Raw genomic sequence first — 21,894 nt, forward strand, 5'->3', positions numbered from 1 at the left:
GTTACGAAATTCCCTCCCCATAGCTTCACTAAACAGCTTTCAGGGAATGCTGAAGACATTTACCCTGGCCTTTGACACCTGAGGTGTCCCGGTGTTTTGATTTCTGGGAATGGAGTTGAGAGATGACCTAACCTGGGGAGAAAACAGTAAAGACCTGATGAAGAGAACACAGCAGAGGTTATATTTTCTGAGAATCCTCCGGAAAAATAATCTCTCAAAGGACCTGTTGATGGCATTTTACCACTGTACTGTTGAGAGTGTATTAACTTATGGCCTGTGTGTGTGGTTTGGGAGCTGCACAGTCAGGGAAAAAATAAGGCTGTCCAGGGTTGTAAAGACTGTGGAGAGAATAATTGGGTGCACTCTCCCACTTTGGATCAAATCTATGCTTCCAGGTGTCATAAGAAAGCTGCAGAGATAGTGCAGGATAATACGCACCCCGGAAATTATCTCTTTCAGCGTCTGCCTTCTGGAAGAAGGTACAGGGTTATAAAGACTAGGACTAGCCACCTGAGAAACAGTTTTTATCCAAATGCAGTTTTGGTTTTAAACGCAGTGTAAGGTAGTCTCTGTGGGAGTATATTGTATTTAATTATGGGGTACAGAGTTTTTAGGGGGTTAACCAGGCTGGGATAGCTGGGATAGCAGGCTGGTTGGTTGAATGACTTATGTAGATTTTTCAATTTCGTTGTTGTGTATGGGACAATGACAGTAAAGATTATCGTATCATCTTGTATCGTATCGTATGTGTGTATTCAGGGCCCACCCTATTCCTGCTGCTGTAATCTGTTTTGGACTGTTTCTATTTTTTTTTCCATACAAAAGCACAACCAGTGTGCTGCTCAGATTTATTTTGTTTTTTTATATATAAATATTTATTCATTTTTTCAATTTTATACAAACAAAAAAGAAAAAGAAAAAGAAAAATTTTAAAAACAAATCAATTTCCATATCAATTTTCAATAACATGTTTCTTTGACTTCCTCATACCTCCCCTTCTTGTTTTCTAGTTCAAGATGATTATCCAGCAAATCCTAATCTCTTAACATTCCTTTTAACTAACACCTTATTTTCCAATCAACTTTTTTAAATTTTATAACTTAAACAATATTTATCCCATTTCTTTTTATCATAACAGCTAGAGACCACATAAATTCAATCCAGCATCTTTCAAAGTTCATTAATTTTGCAATATTTCTGTAAATAGTCCTTAAATTTCTTCCAGTCTTCTTCTGCCGACTCTTCTCCCTGGTCACGGATTCTGCCGGTCATTTCTGCTAGTCCCATACAGTCAATCAACTTCATCTGCCATTCTTCCAGAGTGGGTAGATCTTGCGTCTTCCAGTGCTTTGCTATAAGTATTCTTGCTGCCGTTGTAGCATACATAAAAAAAGTTCTGTCCTTCTTTAACACCAAATGGCCGACTATGCCCAAGAGAAAAGCCTCTGGTTTCTTCAAGAAGGTATACTTAAATACCTTTTCATTTCATTATAAATCATTTCCCAGAAAGCCTTAATCTTTGGGCACGTCCACCAAAGGTGAAAGAATGTACCTTCAACCTCCTTACATTTCCAACATTTATTATCAGGCAAATGATATATTTTTGCAAGCTTGACTGGTGTCATGTACCACCTGTATATCATTTTCATAATATTCTCTCTTAGGGCATTACATGCCGTAAATTTCATACCGGTGGTCCATAAGTGTTCCCAGTCAGCAAACATAATGTTATGTCCAATATCTTGTGCCCATTTAATCATAGCTGACTTAACCGTTTCATCCTGTTTTGGACTGTTTCTAATGCTGCATTTTGTGTTGCTGCCCTGGGACCTGCTGGTGAAGGATGTGTAGTAATAATAATAATAATAATAATAATAATAATAATAATAATGTGCTTTCGCTGTGGGTAAAACCTCAGTGCCTAGGACTTGCCGATCGTATGGTCGGCGGTTCGAATCCCCGCGGCGGGGTGAGCTCCCGTCTTTCGGTCCCAGCTCCTGCCCACCTAGCAGTTCGAAAGCACCCTTAAGTGCAAGTAGATAAATAGGGACTGCTTTCTAGCGGGAAGGTAAATGGCGTTTCCGTGTGCTGCGCTGGTGCTGGCTCGCCAGCTGCAGCTTTGTCACGCTGGCCACGTGGCCCGGAAGTGTCTTCGGACGGGGCCGGCTCCCGGCCTCTTGAGCGAGATGAGCGCGCAACCCTAGAGTCGGACACAACTGGCCCTGACGGGCAGGGGTACCTTTACCTTTACCTATATTGTTGTTGGCATCTGTCTGTCTTGAGAGACAATGGAGCGTACCCCCGGGAACTCTATTTCTACATACAGTTATTTAGATGACTCAGGTGGAGGTTTGCTCCTTCCTTCTCCTTCCTCTGTTGCCATTGCCACTATCAAAAGTTAGATCGTATGTTTCATGGGGGCAGCAACCTGTTATGTTTTTCCCATTGGAATCATACATGGATATAGATATTGTAGGGTGCACCCCATTTTCTTATTGATGAAGTTCTTTAGGGAGGCCTACGTCAATCCAGAGTTCAGTTTTTTTGGTCAATGGAGACTCTGGTGTCTTTACGAAACGTGGTTTTCTTTACGCATATATACAACCTGAACATAGCGCGGAGAGGCTCGTAGCATTAACATTTCAGCAGACCTTGCCTCCTCATTAGGTTCCCAGGGAGATCTCCGAACCGTAGCTTTGGGTCCAGCACAGAGCAAGACAGGTCTCCCTGCCCCCTGCTTCTAGCATCAGCCAAAACTCACACACCAAAACTAGGTGTGTGGTGATGTTGCAGGTAGCCTGGTGACGCTGGTAGGGAACGGCCTGGATCCTTTCCTGGAAGTAACTACAGTTGTCATTATGGCAACGTATTTATTCTTAGCTAACTCTTTAAGATGTTGGTGAGTCTGGCCAAAGTCATTACCTTAACAAAGGAGCTGGTTGGACCAGTTTACCAGTTCTCCTTTTGTAGATTCTAACCTCACAGATACAGAATCACAGGTTTGGAAGAGATCCACAGATATCATCACCCAGACTGATTTCCCTGCAAACCTATAATAATATAGTCCTAAACCAGATGTGCGGATGGAAAGGAGGTTCCTGGTTGACTTCTCAGAGCAAAAGATATAGCAGAATATCCAGAGTAGCTTACAGTAAGGGAAAAGCAGAACAATGCTGTTTAAAACAGTCAGCACAAACATAACAGGTGAGTTGTAGTCCAACAATTCCTGGAGGGCTACAGGTTCCCCACTTTATTAAGCCAATATGCCCTGCATTGGGAACAGCTTTCGTAGACCCAAGAAATTGGTCCTCACAATGAAATAACAGTTGGAAGGCATGTTGTTTTAGACTCAGCCTGGCAGGGTGTGTTGTAGGGTGGGAGAAAAGAGGCTCAACTTGTGATAGTCTCTTTACTAGCTCTTGAAACTGTCCCTTTTGTGTCCTTCTATAGGGTCTTGGCTGCCAGCTATTGGGTAAGTGTTTGTACCCAAAAAATTAATAATTTTAATCCCTGTTCTTTATCTTGATAAATCTATGGGCTTGTCAACACCTACCTTTTGCCCAGACACAGATCCACACGTGAAGGCTCTGTGTTGGAGCAATTTTTTAATCTTTAGTGCTAAATCGCTTAGAGAACTTAGGTTTTCTGAGGATTGCCGTATGCTCCGATTGTGCTTTAAAGAGCGGGTTTTCGTGGGGAAATCTCCAGGGGGGGTGGGGAAGTGTGCTCAGACATGTAGCTTTAAAGCACGGATGATCTTGCCTGGAAAGAGTGGAGGAAAGGTAAGCATGACTAAGTCCAAATGTGAAGACTGCCATTGACTTGACTTGTCCTAAAGCCCGATGCGTGGGATTCTTTTGCTACAGGGTTTGTTTGGTTAAAAGCATTCTTGTCATCATTTGGCCACAATTCACATTGCACGACCCAAAACGTGCCAAATATTTGTAGTGCAGTGTTCCTGGGAAAGAAGGGAGAGTTTCGGGTGAGGATGGACGTCACCCAAGAAAACCAACTTTAGGCTGCCTTAGTTTTGTGGCTCCTAGATTCAACACAAGCTTCTTCTCATCTACAAAAGCTTCAGACTATATTTTAGGGATGGAAGGTTCTGTGAATTTTGGTTCAGGGCTCTTTTGACGGTAGTGAGTGTTCCTTCGAAATGCTGTGTTTGGGGGTGCTAGCACACATTCTGATGAATGATACCCTTCCTTCACAGGGTAATTCTTTCTTTCTTTCTTTCTTTTGCCTACTTTCAGAAAAAGGTGTGCTGTGCATCCCTGGAGATGCCCTGCCAACCCCAGGGCAAGACCCAGTCCTGGTGCTGACCCAGATGGAGACGAGGAACGGACTTCGGTGTCGGAAGCAGCGAGACTGCATCCCCTGTGTGCAGGTGATCCTACGCCTTGGCCTGCTGGGTGAGAAAGATGGCTCAGGGCTCTGTACCTGAACGTTGACCCTGGCCTGCTGCTGTTGCTGCAGTCGGCCTTGTACCTTGGCTTTCAGTCCTAGCTGGACCATGCCCCCCTCTGCCACTTCAGGGCAGGCTTGTTTGTCTAGTGCTGGTGGGACGTGGTTCTCACGTTGGGTTTGAGAGGTCGTAGAGTTCAGTTCCTAGACATGCCCCACAAGGGACCAAACCATACAGAAGGAAGAAAGGCCAGAATTCAACAGGAGGACATGTACTCTGAAAGTCCCAGGCTCTGTCATAAGAACATAAAAAAGAGCCCGCTGGATCAGGCCCAAGGCCCATCTAGACCAGCGTCCTGTTCTCACAGTGGCCAGCCAGATGCCTGCTGGGAAAGCAGCAAGCAGGATTTGAACACGAGACCTCTCTCCTCTCCTGTGGCTTCCAGCAACTGGTATTAATGATAATAATAATAATAATAATAATAATAATAATAATAATAATAATAATTTATTATTTGTACCCCGTCCATCTGGCTGGGTTTCCCCAGTCACTCTGGGCGGCTTCCAACATTAAAAGCTTCCCTAAACAGGGCTGCCTTCAGATGTCTTCTAAATGTCAGGTAGTTGTTTATCTCTTTGACATCTGATGGGAGGGTGTTCCACAGGGCGGGTGCCACTACCGAGAAGGCCCTCTGCCTGGTTCCCTGTAGCTTTGCTTCTTGCAATGAGGGAACCACCAGAAGGCCCTCGGTGCTGGACCTCAGTGTCCGGGCAGAACAATGGGGGTGGAGACGCTCCTTCAGGTATACTGGGCCGAGGCCATTTAGGGCTTTAAAGGTCAACACCAACTCTTTGAATTGTGCTCAGAAACGTATTCAGAAGCATTGCTGCTTCCATCTGTGGATGTAGATAGAGCCCAGCCATCAAATTTCCTCCATGAATTTATCCAATCCTCTCATTAAAAAAAAAGTTTCCAATTAAAAATTTTTTCTTCTGTTACAAAACAGACAAATAATTGGAGAAAAAGTACAATCGGTGGACAATTGCTGCACTGCACTGTGCTGAGCTGCATTATTATTATTGTTATTATTTGGTGTACACAATCATTTTATTCCCTTGTAGAGTCACCTGCCTTGGGTTCGAAACAAGATGAGGGAGCTGACAGGACCAGCCCAGAGCGCAGAAGACATCATGGCAACACTGAAGGTGAGCCAGAAAGGAGACTTTGTCTACAGCAGTCCCTATTATTATTATTATTATTATTATTATTATTATTATTATATTTTGAAATATTGTGCAGTGATACAGAAGTCAAAGAGGAGGAACAAGAAAGTTGGTATCGATGTTAACAATAGCAATTGCTGCACAGACAACAACCGCCTTGGATAGTTCAGTTGGCTAGAGCGTGGTGCTGATAATGCCAAGGTCGCAGGTTCGAGCCCCATAAACAGTGCTTCCCCCCCCTAAAAAAATGTTTAGGGGTATTCGCCTTTTCCTACTCATATTGAAATACTGCCCCTCAGTGAGGCCAAGCTTAGATTCACAAAATGTTTAGGGGTATGCGTACCCCTGCGTCCCCCCAGAAAAAAAGATGGCTGCATATTCCTGCATTGCAGGGGGTTGAACTAGATGATCCTCAGGCTCCCTTCCAGCTCTTGCGGGTCTACGAGCCTAATTAATTCTCGATGGCATGTCATAGGAATGTGAGGAATGACTCAAACAGCCTCATGAAGTATACTGATGGCCGCACCAGTCCTCCAGTTCGAGAGTCCCTATCTGCATTTACAGTGGTACCTCAGGTTAAGTACTTAATTCGTTCCGGAGGTCCATACTTAACCTGAAACTGTTCTTAACCTGAAGCACCACTTTAGCTAATGGGGCCTCCTGCCGCCGCTGCGCTGCCGGAGCCCGATTTCTGTTCTTATCCTGAAGCAAAGTTCTTAACCTGAAGCACTATTTCTGGGTTAGCGGAGTCTGTAACCTGAAGCGTATGTAACCTGAAGCGTATGTAACCTGAGGTACCACTGTATTTCCATTCCTCTTCTGACACCCTGTACTCCCTCCCTTCCTCTGTTCCCAGGATTCCTGCAGGCGCACGTGCTGCTCTCAGCTGAGACATACGCTTCATCCCACTGCGCCAATATGAAGGTTTTGCTTCCCCGGGGTGGTGACTGGCACAACGGAAGCGATTTGGTAAGTGATTTAGGCCCATTGAATGACCACTGGTGAAATCCAAAGTTTGTAAGCATGGAGAACAAGTGGGCGGATCCACACCGTATGTTTCAAAGCACTCAAAATCCTGGGAACTGTAGTTTGCGAAGGGTGTTGGGAGTTGTAGCTCTGTGAGGGGAAAACTACCATTACCAATAATTTTTTTTGGGGGGGAGGGAATCATGCTCCTTAAAATGTGTGTTGAATGTGCTTTAAAAGTATGGTTTACACTGGAGTTTACTGTGTATGTGAATGGACCTCCTTTTTTGAGGCGCTGTCCATCTGACGGAGCCTTCAATCAGTGCCCATCTCATTTCTTTTTAGCAGTGAATTCAGATTTCCTGTATCCTTGCATAATCTGAAAATTAGAATTAACCCTACTCCAAACTGCTGTTAATCTGTTACTGGATCCATTGCTGCCGTTCTTTTCCTTGGGGGCATGTCTGAATGTTCTCTTCTCCCACTCAGTTTTGCATGCTCCCAGCATCCATTGTCGCTTCTCATTTGTTTTCTGGTACCCATACTTCTATGGGACGTGGGTGGCACTGTGGGTTAAACCACAGAGCCTAGGACTTGCCAATCAGAAGGTTGGCAGTTTGAATCCCCGCGACGGGGTGAGCTCCCGTTGCTCGGTCCCTGCTCCTGCCAACCTAGCAGTTCGAAAGCATGTCAAAGTGCAAGTAGATAAATAGGTACCGCTCCGGTGGGAAGGTAAATGGCGTTTCCGCGCGCTGCTCTGGTTCACCAGAAGCGGCTTAGTCATGCTGGCCACATGACCCAGAAGCTGTACGCTGGCTCCCTCGGCCAGTAAAGCAAGATGAGCGCCGCAACCCCAGAGTCAGTCAAGACTGGACCTAATGGTCAGGGGTCCCTTTACCTTTACCTACCCATACTTCTGGCATGTGGTGAAAACATAAACACCGTTTGAAACTTTATTCTTGTACCCTCTCGTTTGCGCACACGCAGAATTTCATACGACTGAGTTTCAAGCAAGTGTCTGGGAAGGTGACTTAAAAATAAATAAATCATAGGACTGTGGAGTTGGAAGGGACCCTGAAAGTCATCTAATCCGACACCTGCAATGCAGGGATCCTTGCTAAACAATCTTACTCACCCTCCTTCACTTTTTAAGCCTCAGATGTGTGCAGTGAACTAAGCAAGCAAACGACATGAGATGTAGACTCAAGCCGATCTATAATCAGATCTCTGCTTCAGTGCTTATCTGAAGGAGGAAATTTAAAACAAGACCCATGCACATAAATAAATAGGTACCTGCACATACTCACTGGGGGGTTGGTCAGTGAAACAGAAGAATCTTTTATTTTAAAAAAGGAAAAAAATGTGCAGGTAAACAGAAAGCTGTGCGTGTGCCCCTTTTGTACTGCCATGGTTCGGCGAGTGGAATGAACAAGTCAGTGAGCGTGAAAAACAGACACAGGGTTAAAAAAAACACCTACTTGTATGCCAGGACAAGAAACAATGGATTGGGTCAAATCCAAATATGCATATGTAGAAACTACTGAGATTGCTTTCGAACCGCAGGAATCTGGATTAGCAGTGAGGTAGGGCTCCGTGATGAACCAGCCCATAAAGAAACTGGTGTTTGTCTAGTGAAATAGATGAGAAGGAGGGAGGGATTGAGGGAGGAATGCAGGCTCTGTTTTGCTCCCTGGCACTTGACTTGCAGAGCCAGTTTCGGCTGCAGACAGGCAGAGAACCCTAATCTGCCACTAAATCAGTCTGACCACAAGTTCAGATCCTCCTCTTTGCCCTACCCCTATGCAGAGATGGGTATTCCATAAACTGTATAAATAAATGGAAATCCTTGCCCCCCCCCCCGCCACCTTTCATAATAGGTTCTGCATTATTACTGCATTTTCATCCCTCCTTTCCTTCAAGGAGGCATATGTAGTTCTCTTCTTTTTATCCTAATATGAGAAAAAGTGGAGAGAGACTAACAGAGCCAAGGTCAGCCCATGAGCTTCATGGTGCCGTGGAAATTTGAACCTGGATCTCCTTGGCCTTAGGTTGAAACCGTAACCATTATTCCACACGAACTCCATCTGCTAGTTTTCAGTATCTATGCAGAGAGCACTAGGGCCAACTCACGCATGGCAAACCTGCTGCAAATCATCCTCACACACCATAGATTTAAAGAATATGACTGCCCCCAGAGAAACCTGGGAAATATAGTTTGCTAAGGGTGCTGGGAATCATAGTTCTGTGAAGAGCAAACTGCAGTTCCTATGCTTCTTCTTTTTTTCCCAGGAAGGGGGATGCTCTTTCAATGTGGAGTTGCCCACACTCCAGAAAGCAGCTTATCTTCGAGGGCTAGACACTTGCCTTTTGATAAAGGACAACTGGGTTCCTTGACAAAGCTAAATTCTGCAGAGTGTGGTTGCAAAAATTGCAAGATATATTAAGCCCCACTTATATACAAACGCATTTTGGATGCCGTTGTAGCTGACCCTAATTGGTGGGCCATAGAGCTGCAATTTCTGCCATTAGTATTTATTTTATTTATTTATTTATTTATACATACATACATACATACATACATACATACATACATACCCCGCCCATCCGGCTGGGTTTCCCCAGCCACTCTGGGCAGTTCACAACAGATTAAAAACAGAATAAAACATCAAACATTAAAAACTTCCCTAAACAGGGCTGCCTTCAGATGTCTTCTAAAAGTCAGATAGTTGTTTATTTCCTTGACATCTGACGGGAGGGCGTTCCACAGGACGGGCGCCACCACCGAGAAGGCCCTCTGCCTGGTTCCCTGTAACCTCACATTTCTCAGTGAGGGAACCTCCGGAAGGCCCTCGGAGCCTTCTGTGTCAGGGGTGGCTAACTGGCTGCCCGCACGCCCTCCAAACAATTTCAAGAGCCCCTCCACATCAAAAGATCATCAACAATATGGTGTCTGGAGCAGCAGCACATACAAAACGTTTAATGAGCCACAGCCACAGAGCTTCCCTCCCTCTGCGCCCTGCACTAAGCTGCTCTATCCTGCCTCTCTCGCACTGTCAGGGAGCTAAGCAATGGTGACCAGTGTTTGGGGAGACCATTGAAGCAGTAGCCCCAGATAAGGAGCAGGACTGCTGGCAGGTCCAACCTCCCACCCTAGTGGTGATGTTGGGAGGTGACACTTTGAGGAGGAAGTGGTGGATCCCAAAGACATCCCTCACCTTTCCCAATGGGAAAGGTGAAGTGCAACAGATGGCAGCCCCATTGGGTCCCTCTGTGTGTGTGTTCCTGTCTGTGGGCATGATAGCGTGTGTGAGAGAAAGAGAGGGGTGTGTGTGCTCCTTTCACCTTTGACACTCCTGCCCCCTTCCTTCCCAGGGCTCTCTCCAGTTCGACTGCTTCCCGGTGGCTCTCAGCGGGGAGTTGCATATCACGGCATTCACCCATCCCCACTATCAGTTTGCACAACCCTTGCGGAAGACGCACTCTGGGCCAGGTGAGTGCCTTTCAGGCCTGCTCCGGAAGCGAGCAGCTGAGGAAATGGAGCAGAGCAACCAACCAACCTCCAGGACTTCCTTCTGTGTTTTCTTCCCACAGACTGCACCTGGCACAGAGCAAAAGATGCCATCCGCCTCTGCCAAGGTATGTAGCAATGCCACCGACTTCTTATCAGTGCCGCTGCCCTGACGCAGGTACCAGCCCGAGCCAGCCAAACCCCCTGCGGCTCGTTTGATAGGGATCTGAGCTTCGTTGAAAACATTCCCACGGCTGCAACCTTTCCTAAGGCTAAAACCGCCTCTTTTCTGGGTCGAAACCAAAGGTCCAACAAGGACAGGGGTCAGGAACATTCCAGCCCTCAGGACAAATTTGGCCCAACCTGAGTCACAGTTAGGCCCGGAGTCCACTTCCTGCAAACGGTGCCAGTCTGCTCCAAATCTGACATCCTTTGTCACATCGGGAGCAGGTCGGCTACACAACCAGGTTCCCTGTGCAGTCAATCTCTGCATATAGCAGGTGTATACCTGAAGGAGCGTCTCCACCCCCATTGTTCAGCCCGGACACTGAAATCCAGCGCCGAGGGCCTTCTGGCGGTTCCCTCATTGCGAGAAGTGAGGTTACAGGGAACCAGGCAGAGGGCCTTCTCTGTAGTGGCACCCGCCCTGTGGAACGCCCTCCCTTCAGATGTGAAGGAAATAAGCAGCTATCTTATCTTTAAAAGACATCTGAAGGCAGCCCTGTTTAGGGAAGTTTTTAATATTTAATGCTGTATTGTTTTAATACTTGGTTGGGAGCCGCCCAGAGTGGCTGGGGAAACTCATAATAAATTACTATTATTATTGTTTTATTGTTGTTGTTGTTTTAAAGCCAGGTGAGTTCAAGCTTATCAACTGCGCAAATGAGTTTCCCGTGGGGAACTTGACCACACTTCCAATCCCTGTAAGAACCAGGTTTACCAGTCCAATGCTGGCAAAGCCCCTGGTTGGTTCCTAGGCAACCAACAACCAGCTTGGGAGGCACTTTGCCAGGGACGTTGGCAGGCGATTGGGATAACTCGCCTGTCCATCATCTGATGTCATAGGGGCATCAGGTGATGGACAGGAGGGTTGTCCCAGCCACCTGTTGTATCCAAGTAAATTCTACTCGCAGTTGTCCCAAATGGAGCTAACCTAGTCACATCCATTAATTTCATTGCTTCTACTCTGAGTAAAAGTGGAACAACACCTTGGATGAGGTCCAAAGTTTGTGTAGTGCAGCTTTCTGTTTTTCCGCATATTAAGGACTCATGTCCTAACCCTGTTATGTTAACCTTCATACAGGCAAAGCAGTACCACGTAATTCAAATTTTATTAGTCAGGGGAAAGATGACTGTGCAAGAGTGGAATTTGGTGCGTATCCAGCGCGGGCTCTGGCATCCTGCTTTCTGAGAACCCCAGCTTTTTATTCTTAAATAGCACATTCATATTACTCACAATTGCAGACTCTGTGACATAAGAGTCCACACAGAGAGAAGTTTGAAAATGCCATGTCTGTGCTTGATGAATACTTGGAAACGAATGTCTGTTTTGTAAAATGTGTCCTGTTTGCGTAATTTGGGAGTAACCTGCATGGAGCAGGTGAACTCTGTGACCTGGGACAGAGGTGCTTACAGTTCCAGTGACTAAAGAAACGATGGAGACACATCTGATATCTGTAAAATTTGTAACAGGGGAAGGTGCTGATCCAGTTTGCGGCAGCTGTGAAAAAGGCAAATTATTATTATTATTGCTTATTGAATTTATATACTGCCCTATACTCAGAGGTTTCAGGGTTGTTCACAGAATAAAATCAAAATATAAAACCACAAAATACATAGTCAAAATAAAAACAACAACCCATTACCCCCCCAAAAAAAACTCCCACCACATTTAAAAAGGGCCTAGAATGTCAATCAAATCAACCGCAGGCCTGATTTAAAAGTAACATTTTTGCCTGGCGCCTAAAAGTGTATAATGAAGGTGTCAGGCGAACTTCCCTGGGGAGAGCATTCCACAGACGGGGAGCCACTGCAGAGAAGGCCCCTTCTCGTGTTGCAACCCTCTGGACCTCTTGAGGAGGAGGCACACGAAGAAGGGTCTCGGAAGATGATCTCAGGGTCCGGGTAGGTTCATATAGAAAGAGGCGGTCCTTGAGGTACAGTGGTACCTCGCGTTACAAACACCTCAGGTTACAAACACTTCAGGTTGCAGACTCCGCTAAGCCGGAAGTAGTACCTCGGGTTAAGAACTTTACCTCAGGATGAAAAAAGAAATCACGTGCCGGCGGCACAGTGGCAGCAGGAGACCCATTAGCTAAAGTGATACCTCAGGTTAAGAACGGTTTCAGGATAAGAATGGACCTCTGGAAGGAATTAAGTTCGTAACCAGAGGTACCACTGTACTGTGGTCCTGAGCCGTTTAAGGCTTTATAGGTCAAAACCAGCACTTTGAATTGGGCCCAGAAACTAATTGGTAGCCAGTGCAGTCGGACCAGAATCGGTGTAATATGCTCAAACCGTCTTGCTCCAGTGAGCAACCCAGCCACTGAATTCTGCACTAGCTGAAGTTTCTGAACCATCTTCAGAGGCAGCCCTACGTATAAGGCATTGCAGTTATCTAACCTTGGGGTTATCAGAGCACAGACAACAGTAGCTAGGCTATCCCTGTCATGAAGCTCCACCACTGGGCGTAGCTGGGCCGAAGCTGATGGAAGGCACTCCAGCCACTGAGGCCACCTGAGCCTCGAGCGACAGCAAAGGATCCAGGAGTACCCCCAAGCTACAAACCTTCTCCTTCAGAGGAAGTGCAACAAGAACAAGCAACCTCCCAGCCATCTGGTCTAGGGAACCACCCACTAACAGTGCCTTGGCATTATCTGGTTTGAGCTTCAGTCTGTTGGTTCTCATCCAGTTCATTACTGAGGCAAGACACTGGTCCAGCACTTCCACTGCTGAGTGTCGTCAACGCGAGGGATCATTAGGAAAGGAGTGAAAATAAAACTGCTGCTATCATAATGCCATTATACAAATCTGTGGTGCAACCACAGTTGTACAGTGTATACTTTTCTGGTCATCTCACATCAAGAAAGATATTGCAATTGGAAAAGGTCCACCAAAATTATTATTATTATTATTATCCATTTCAAAAATCTCAGAATGGTTTGCAATCTTTATTAGAATACATACTTTTGAATGGATTAGTTTTTGTTACTATTGGCTATTGAGTTGGCCTGAGTGCTTGGTGTTTTTTTTTTTCTTGGTTGCTGCCAATCCTGCCAATGGTGGTTTATGGTGGGTGGCAGCCGTGGACTCTCAGATTCGATCTCCTGGGTCCACACTAAGAGCCAGCCAAGATGAAGGAGATGAAGCGACTCATCCCGGGGGGGAAAGGTTACAGAATTTGGGACTTCTTAGTTTAGAGAAAACTAAACTTCACTGGATGTCCACAATTTCTAGTGTTCTGCGAGAGGGATTAAAAAACAAATAAACCCCTATCCTCTTTCTCCATGCCACGAATAATTTTATAAACTTGTATCATGTCGCCACTTAACTTGCTGTTTTCTCTAAAGTGTGAATTTATGTAGCGTATTAATGGCCGCCTCCTCTCTCCTGCAGTGCCCAGACTGGAGGTCTCCAGGAAGTTAGACAAGGCAGTGCTGCATGTGTTGGACATCCCTGAGGGTCAGCACTTTTCCATGTGGCTGTATCTGAATCAGACGAATGCATTCAAGGAGCTGGGCGAGGGCGCACCTAAATTGCTGGTGAGCAGAAGAAGACTCCGCCAAGAAGCTGAGCTGAATGCTCTTCCTTCTCCTCCTCAGGAGAACCCCCAGAAAAGCAGGAGAAGAGATAGGGGGTGGGATTCTGTCTGGGAAGCCTAAATACTTGCCTTGAGGGAACAATTGCCTTGGCCTGATGTTGAATTCCTTCCCGCTGTTTCAAACTCAAAAAGAGATGTGCAGTCAGCCATGTTGTTGTTGTTGTTTAGTCGTTTGGTCGTGTCCGACTCTTTGTGACCCCATGGACCAGAGCACGCCAGGCACTCCTGTCTTCCACTGCCTCCCGCAGTTTGGTCAAACTCATGCTGGTAGCTTCGAGAACACTGTCCAACCATCTCGTCCTCTGTCATCCCCTTTTCCTTGTGCCCTCCATCTTTCCCCACATCAGGGTCTTTTCCAGGGAGTCTTCTCTTCTCATGAGGTGGCCAAAGTATTGAAGCCTCAGCTTCAGGATCTGTCCTTCCACTGAGCACTCAGGGCTGATTTCCTTAAGAATGGATAGGTTTGATCTTCTTGCAGTCCATGGGACTCTCAAGAGTCTCCTCCAGCACCATAATTCAAAAGCATCAATTCTTCGGCAATCAGCCTTCTTTATGGTCCTGCTCTCACTTCCATACATCACTACTGGGAAAACCATAGCTTTCACTATACGGACCTTTGTTCGCAAGGTGATGGCTCTACTTTTTAAGATGCTGTCAGTCATACATTTCAGTCATATGCAGTCAGCCATACATTTCACTAATTTTCTTATCCTAATGGTGTTGTTATAAGAAAAAAATGTTCCTTTCCCGTTTTGTGGTATCCAAGAGTCCTTAAGTGAGTTATTGGTAGGAGAAAATAACAGAGGCCAACCAGAGAAAATTGAGGCGCAAAGCAGCTAGTAAGCCTGTCCCCACTCACCACACGCAGGAGGGAGGAGAGAACCCTGAACGATGGTGCGCAAGCCCTTATATAGACTTTTGAAACTGCCCGCCCTGTAGCCCAAGACTACCCCCGCAAAACATCATACATACATCACAGAAGGAGGTGGTCTGTTGCAGAAATCCTGTCTGCCAGGATCTGATAATGGTCATTGATTGCATTACCTGGGCAGTCTGGCCATTTCTTTCGTGATGGTTAATACTTTAATTCCTGAATCCAGGTCACAGACTCACTCTATTCATACACAAATACGCCCTTAAGACAGGTAGCAAAAGGCAATGGAGAGGTTTTCCCATTTCCTTCCTCCTTGCAGGGAAATATTTGAGGTCAAAATGGTTTGGGAGAGTCAAAATGGCTTCAGGATTGCTCTTCTGTACTATTTCAGACACGTGGTTTATATACCTATGTATGTGTTTGCCTTGTACATTTATGAACGTTTATTTTATATTTGGGACCTTAGAATTCTTACAACAGTGTCTAGGGGCAGGAAGAATTTGAGACCAGGCAAGCTTTTTCTCTCTAAGCTGCTCTCACTCACGTCACTTCCCTGTCTTGTATTTAGACCGGAAATGAGAATGTGAGCTTGCCTATCGACCAGGTGTTACCCTGTCTCTGCGTGGAGGTAAGGATTTTTACACACACCACAAAGTTTCCCCCCGATGCACGTTTAACTTTAAATAAGTGTATGCCTTCCCCCAGAGAATCCTGGGAATGGTAGTTTACCCTAGCAGAGCCACAACACCCAGCATTCCTAGCTTAACTACAGTTCCCTGGTTTCTTTGCAGGAAGCCAGGTCCTTTCAGCTTGCATTAAATGTGTGATGCAGTTGCAATGTTCTAAGCCATACATTATGGCTCACATTATTACAAGAGTGGGAAACTTGTGGTCCTCCAGATATTGTTGAACTACAGCTCCCATCACCCCTGAACCTTGGCCATGCTTGCTGGGGCAGACAGGAGAGCCACCAGCACTGTCACCTGTGACAAGTTTGATTTGACTATGGCCCAGCTGCTAGTGTCCTAAAATAGTGGGTTAATGTTTAAGTCTGACTAGAACCCTGATTTTTTAACTGAATTTTAATCCCAGTTTTCATATATGAATCATTTCATATAGCAATTTATCGGAGTAAGTCCTTATACTTTTTTTCTTCATGAGTAAGAGCGTTTTTGGAATACCTCAGACCTGGTGATGCAAGTCCCTAAATAGTGCTCTGGTTTGAGCCGTGGTTATTTCCAGGACTTAAGGGCTGGTTTACAAGTTACAGTCTTACCTTGGTTCTCGAACGGAATCCGTTCCGGCAGTCCGTTTGACTTCCTGAAAACATTCAAAAACCAAGGTGCAGCTTCCGATTGGCTGCAGGACCTTCCTGCACTCAATCGGAAGCTGTGAAAGCCACGTCGGACGTTCGGCTTCCAAAAAAAGTTCGCAAACTGGAACACTCGCTTCCCAATTCGCGGCATTCGAAAACCAAGGTACGACTGTACTTTCACCCAGATGGCCTTGAGAACAAGCGTAATGGCTGAGGACACCATGTGGTAAGCTGCATGTGCACAGCCATTCACCAGGTGATTTCTCTCTCTCCCCCCCCTCCATTACACACACGACTGCACATCTTCCTTGCATTTGGCCTTTTATTCTTTTGGGTATTGTGTTCATAGGTCTGGCCCAATGTCGGAAACCAAGAAGATTCGCCCCGAACTCACCTGTGCCCCTTTTCAAGCGGTATGCGTTTTTTTAAAAAATCCAGTCCACATCGGACCCAGAATTTCAAAAAGTGAAAATGTTAGCATTAACTTGGGGTGTGTTCTTCTGGGCCAGTCATACCATTAGGCAGAAGGGAACATCTACCTCAGGTGGCAGGAAGCCGCTGATGTGCAGGGAGTCTCAAGGTGGTGTCGAAGGTCAGGTGTGTGTGTCTCAGGTAGGCTTCTTTGTGTCGCCTGCCCTAGGCCAACCTGTTACTATCAGGTGTGGTGAGGGATGCTGGCCAAACCAGGATTTAGCAGGCATCTTTTTGTACCGAGCGTGGGGAGAAGGGGGTGTGTTTGACATCTTGTTCTTCACCTCAGGCAGCAAACTGTCCTAGGCCAGCCCTGAACATGTTGACAGAGGAGGACTTGCCATGGTTATGTGTACTTTGGGAGGGAGAGCGGACGGTGTGTATGAAGGACATTCTCGCCTGTTATTACAAAGACTTGACTTCCTGTTGCAGATGCTGAGGCCTTGTCCAGGGCTTGGGAACAGAGCCATCTGAAACTTAAAGCCTTTGAGGGGACGCTGACCTGCTCTCTCTCTGCGCCGTGCGACCTCCCAGGGGAGCTGGTTCCCTGCTGGAGGGGGGCACCCCATGCCTCTTGCCACCCACTGCACCCCCAGCTGCACCTGGCCCTCACCCCACAAGTGAGTAGAGCAAGGAGCAAGTGGGGCGGGGAAAGGAGACGTGGGCGAGATGGCAAGTGTGGATTGTGTGGAGTCCAGTAAGTCTCCAGACCCTCCAACATTCTTCCAATGAAAATAGGGACATCCTATTCAATAATAATAAGAATAATAATAAGAATAATAAGAATAATACCTCACCAATCTGACTGGGTTGCCCCAGCCAGTCTGGGCAGCTTCCAACATATGTAAAAACACAGTAAAACATAAATCATTTTTTAAAATATTTCCTTATACAGGGCTTCTAAAGGCTGGATTGTTACTTATCTGTGTGGCTCTCAGAGGTCCACACACTCCAATGAAAATAGGGACGTCCGAGATGAGCTCCACAACCCCAGAGTTGTCTGCGACTGGACCTAACGGTCAGGGGCCCCTTCACCGTTACCTTTTTAAGGCCTTTACCTTTACCTTTAAGGCAAAGCATGGCATTCTGGTATCAAATCAAATCAAATCAGAAACCGGGATGGCTTCTATAAAACCCTGGAAAATAAAGGGACATGATCCATTAAATATCCGGCACATGGCCCCTTTAAGTGAAAAGGTGGTGGTGACCCAGGAGGCCAGTTGTTGGAGAACTAACTTGGAGGTATGGCCTGGATGGAAAGGTTGGAGTTACTACTCTGTGCAGGCTCCAGGACCTCAGAAAGAAAGAAGAGTGTTTGATTTCCAATTAACTTGTCTTGCAGTGAGTTCCTAGTGAGAAGTCTTGTCACTTGCAGAGGGCTTTCGAGGTCAGGCTGAGGACCACATCAGCCCCAGAGCTCCAGATCGCCCACCTGCATTCTGTGGAAATGTGGACATTATGGGACATCTACGTGTTACAGTTGGGATGGGGGAGCCTGGTGCCCTCCAGATGTCCTTGGGACGACCTCCCCCCCCCCTACTATTGGCCCTGCCAGTTGGGGCTGATGGGAGTTGGAGCCCAACAACATTATAGGGCCACTGGTTCCTCATTCCTGTGTTACGGGACTGTGGTGTGCTGGTATAAGAAGCAGCCCTTCAAACCAAGAGCATCTGACAGCAGGCCTAAAGCGTGAGGGGTTTGAGGCATTTGCACCAGGAGTTCCCTTCCGATGGGTAGTGGCTGGGTTGGTGGTGAAGACATGGGCATGGATGGATGTGCGAGTGAGCTGTGAATTTTGTGACTGTAACAAACTCTTCCCAAACCATTTAGGTGCCGCAGGAGTTCCCAGGACTGACACCCCACCCCAACCTCTGTGTGCAGGTATGACCCATGTAATTAACCCTAACCCCATGCCACGTAATTACAATCCATTCAAGAACAATGGCTAAGCCTCTGTTGTCCAGCTTCCTGCGGTCCTGCATAATGTTGGCTTGCTGTCTTAAGGCATTTTGAAAGTCAGAATCGGGCTCCTCTTTCACTGTTCTTATCTGGAGCTCATTCTTTTTAGTGACTCGCAGAGAAAGAGACCAAAGAGAATCTCCTTACTAGAGTGATTCCTTCACATGGCAAAGGTGTAGTGGTGGTTGGTCAGCCATGGGGACTGGTAGGGAGGCAGAAGGCAGGGAGACCAATAGGAGGTGATGCCAAAGAGCCAATGACAGGCAGAGTCACCTGCTTCTAGTTTTGCCCCCAATCTCCTCCCTGCTTGGGTCTACAAGGACAGAACTGAACCGAGGAGGAGGAGGAGGAGGAGGAGGAGGAGGAGGAGGAGGAGGAGGAGGAGGAAGAAGAGAAGGAAGCTGCCAGCCCCCTGGACTATTTCTAAGGTGGCAGGTCTACAGATCAGGGGGCTGAAGGGGGCCGATTGAGTTTGATGGGGCAGTGTCCTGTTCACTCTAATTGCCAACCTCTGCTGTAAAGGTGGCCTGATCTCTCCACCTCCTGTCTTCAATTTCCTTACCACAAAATGTCCAGTCAGCGTATATGGGGGGGGGGGGGGGGGGGTTTGCTGCGCAGGATTTCCAAATTGTGCGACCTGAATTTGCCGGTATGCTACTGAGCTCCACCTGAAAATAGTGACAGTCTGGAAGTGCCCCTCTGTTTCCCTTTTCCATTGGGGCTGGGTCCTAAGGTGCTGCCTTGTAAATGGAGGCCGTACGTTTATTGAAGCAAGTTAGGAGGACTGTGATGGTGTTTGCCATGGGAAGAAGGAAAGGCAAGTGGCCTGTTTTCTTGTTCTCCCTTTTGTGCTGATTCTTTTTCAGTGAGATACAGTGGTACCTTGGTTCTCAACTGCTTTGGTACTCAAACAACTTGGAAGCCAAACACTGCAAACCTGGAAGTAAGTGTTCTGGTTTGCAAAAATTTTTCAGAAGCTGAACGTGCTCCGTTTTGAGTGTTACACTTCCGATTTGAGTGTTATGCTTCTGATTTGAGTGCCACACTTCCATTTTGAGTGTTACACTGAGGACTGTCTGTTTTTGCTATTTATTTTGCATTTTTGCTTTTGCTGCTCTTATTTTTGGAACTCAGTTCAGCTACTGAATGATTGATTGATTGATTGATTGTGTGACTGCAGTACATTGTTTATTGCTTTCATTTGATGGATTGATGGTCTCGTTAGATAGTAAAATTCATGTTAAATTGCTGTTTTAGGGGTTGTTTTTAAAAGGCTGGAACGGATTAATCCGTTTTGCATTACTTTCTATGGGAAAACGCGCCTTGGTTTCGGAATGCTTTGGTTTTGGAACGGACTTCCGGAACGGATGAAGTTTGAGAACCAAGGGACCACTGTACTTAAAAGCAGAAAACTCAAGTTGGCTTAGAAGAACAGGCCCACATGAAATTGCCTTCTACCAAGTGAAACCATTGATGCATCTAGTTCAGTGTTGGCTTCACAGCCTGGCAGCAGCATCCCAGGATTTCAGGCAGGTGTATTTACCTAGCTCTGCTTGGGGATGCCAAGGATTGAACCCGGCTCTGCCGCTGAACGACAGACCTGCAATTTAGTACACAGCTAGATCTTGCCTCCTTACATGTCTAACCACTTTAGGTCCATGTGATATACTTTCAAGGCAAAGTGTGTGCGAATTGTGGGATTAAGCCCAGTGGACGAGAAATGCCAAAGTGCCTTCAGGCTTCAAATCTAGAACTTGAAGCTTTAGTTAAAAGCGGCAGCAACTGATATCGCAAAAGCACAGCCCTGTTTGTCACAGCCTCCCTCTGGTGTCATGTGCCTGATGTCACGCCCATGGATTTTCCTTTTTGCGACTTCGATATACAACGAATTGTTACTGCTTTGATCTCAAAGAATGAAGGAGGGAGCACAGTCCAGCTAAAAGAAGGATGTCTGGTCGCGTGGGTTTCAATGGGAGAATTAAGCCCATGTGCCAATTGTTACGAAAAAGGAGCAATGCTGCTGAGTGCTCCAGATGGCTGGAAAGCCAAACAGGATGTTGATGTTTTGGGACTGTACCGTGGGAACAAGGGACAGTCTATTCTGTGCACTGAGCACCGGATGTTAGCTCAGAGTGTCACATGACCCTGTACTGGAAGTACATGGGTGGAGTTATTCCCTCTCTGCTGTGGCTGCTGAAGAGGGTGCAGACATGTTTCCTCTGCACTGCTGGAAAGACAGAAATAAAGGCATGTAAATACATTTCTGTCTGTCTCTCTCCCCTCCCTGGGGAATGGCAGGGGAGGAGTGGTTGTGTTCTTCTCACGTTGAGGAGGATCGGCCGATAGAGACCTCGCCTTGTCTATGCCGGGAGTCGCTGACGGGGGAGGCCAACAAGGAATCCAAGCCGGGCACATGGGCTCGACGATCCCAACAATCTTTCAAATCTGCCTTAGCCTTCCATTTCTGGCTAGGTACCTCCAGGAAAAACTCAAGGGCGTGACAGGACCTCCTACTGACCCATGCTTTCCCTTTGTGCAGGTCAGGAGCAACGGAAACACCTACCTCCAAAGCTGCCTGCAGGAAGGTGAGTGCCACAGTGGTCTCTGAGCACAGACTAGACTAGACTAGAGGTATTTAACATACCTCTGAATGGCAGTGGCTGGGAATGGCAGGCTTCTTGTGCTGATGGCCAGTTTGCAGGCTTCTCACAAGCATCTAGTCGGCCACAGGATACCGGACTAGATGGGCCTAGGGCCTGATCCAGGAGGCTCTTCTTATATTCTCTCTCCTCCCCCCCTCCCCATAATTTTTATTGATTTTCATACAATTTAACAAAATTCAGTTCTATTTCAATACAATATTCCCTTAACGTTTTGACTTCGCGTCCTTACTTCCATGACGTTTCTGTTCAAATCCTTTATCAGCTGCCTTAAATGTACTACTTATTTCTATAACCTATATCCTACATTAACATTCCTTTTATCATTCTCATCCCTCTGCTTATACAGTGGACACTCGGGTTGTGAACGTGATCCGTGCGGGAGGCACGTTCGCAATCTGCAGCGTTCGCAACCCGCAGCGCTGCATCTGCGCATGCGCGGGTTGCGATTCAGTGCTTCTGCGCATGCGCCGAAACCCAGAAGTAACCTGTTCCGGTACTTCCGGGTTCGGCGCAGTGCACAACCCGAAATCGCGCAATCTGAAGCGTCTGGTAACCCGAGGTATGACTGTATTTCAAGTCCTGCCTGCGATTTCCATTTGACTATCAGAGCTCTTCTCATATATTCCCAAGAACGGAGATGAGATCCGTGGACTGATCCTCCAGCCAAGCTTTCCATTGAAGCTTTCTTTT

General features: G+C 46.6%; 1 protein-coding gene across 2 annotated transcripts in view; it reads left to right on the forward strand.

The window, feature by feature from the left end:
- IL17RC (interleukin 17 receptor C) overlaps positions 1-21,894 on the forward strand; it is a 35,479-nt gene that overhangs the window by 3,742 nt on the left and 9,843 nt on the right. For both annotated transcript variants that reach the window (XM_083600883.1, XM_083600884.1), the window contains exons 2-13: positions 3,451-3,472; positions 4,254-4,412; positions 5,527-5,610; positions 6,485-6,597; positions 9,967-10,084; positions 10,186-10,230; positions 13,718-13,863; positions 15,365-15,424; positions 16,461-16,524; positions 17,015-17,202; positions 18,413-18,463; positions 21,081-21,126. In XM_083600883.1, coding sequence (XP_083457009.1) covers positions 3,451-3,472; positions 4,254-4,412; positions 5,527-5,610; positions 6,485-6,597; positions 9,967-10,084; positions 10,186-10,230; positions 13,718-13,863; positions 15,365-15,424; positions 16,461-16,524; positions 17,015-17,202; positions 18,413-18,463; positions 21,081-21,126 — 1,096 coding nt within the window. The remainder of the gene's footprint in view (positions 1-3,450; positions 3,473-4,253; positions 4,413-5,526; positions 5,611-6,484; positions 6,598-9,966; positions 10,085-10,185; positions 10,231-13,717; positions 13,864-15,364; positions 15,425-16,460; positions 16,525-17,014; positions 17,203-18,412; positions 18,464-21,080; positions 21,127-21,894) is intronic.

Source organism: Podarcis filfolensis (genome assembly GCF_964270895.1).
Source record: "Podarcis filfolensis genome assembly, chromosome: 2".
Lineage (NCBI taxonomy): Eukaryota > Metazoa > Chordata > Lepidosauria > Squamata > Lacertidae > Podarcis > Podarcis filfolensis.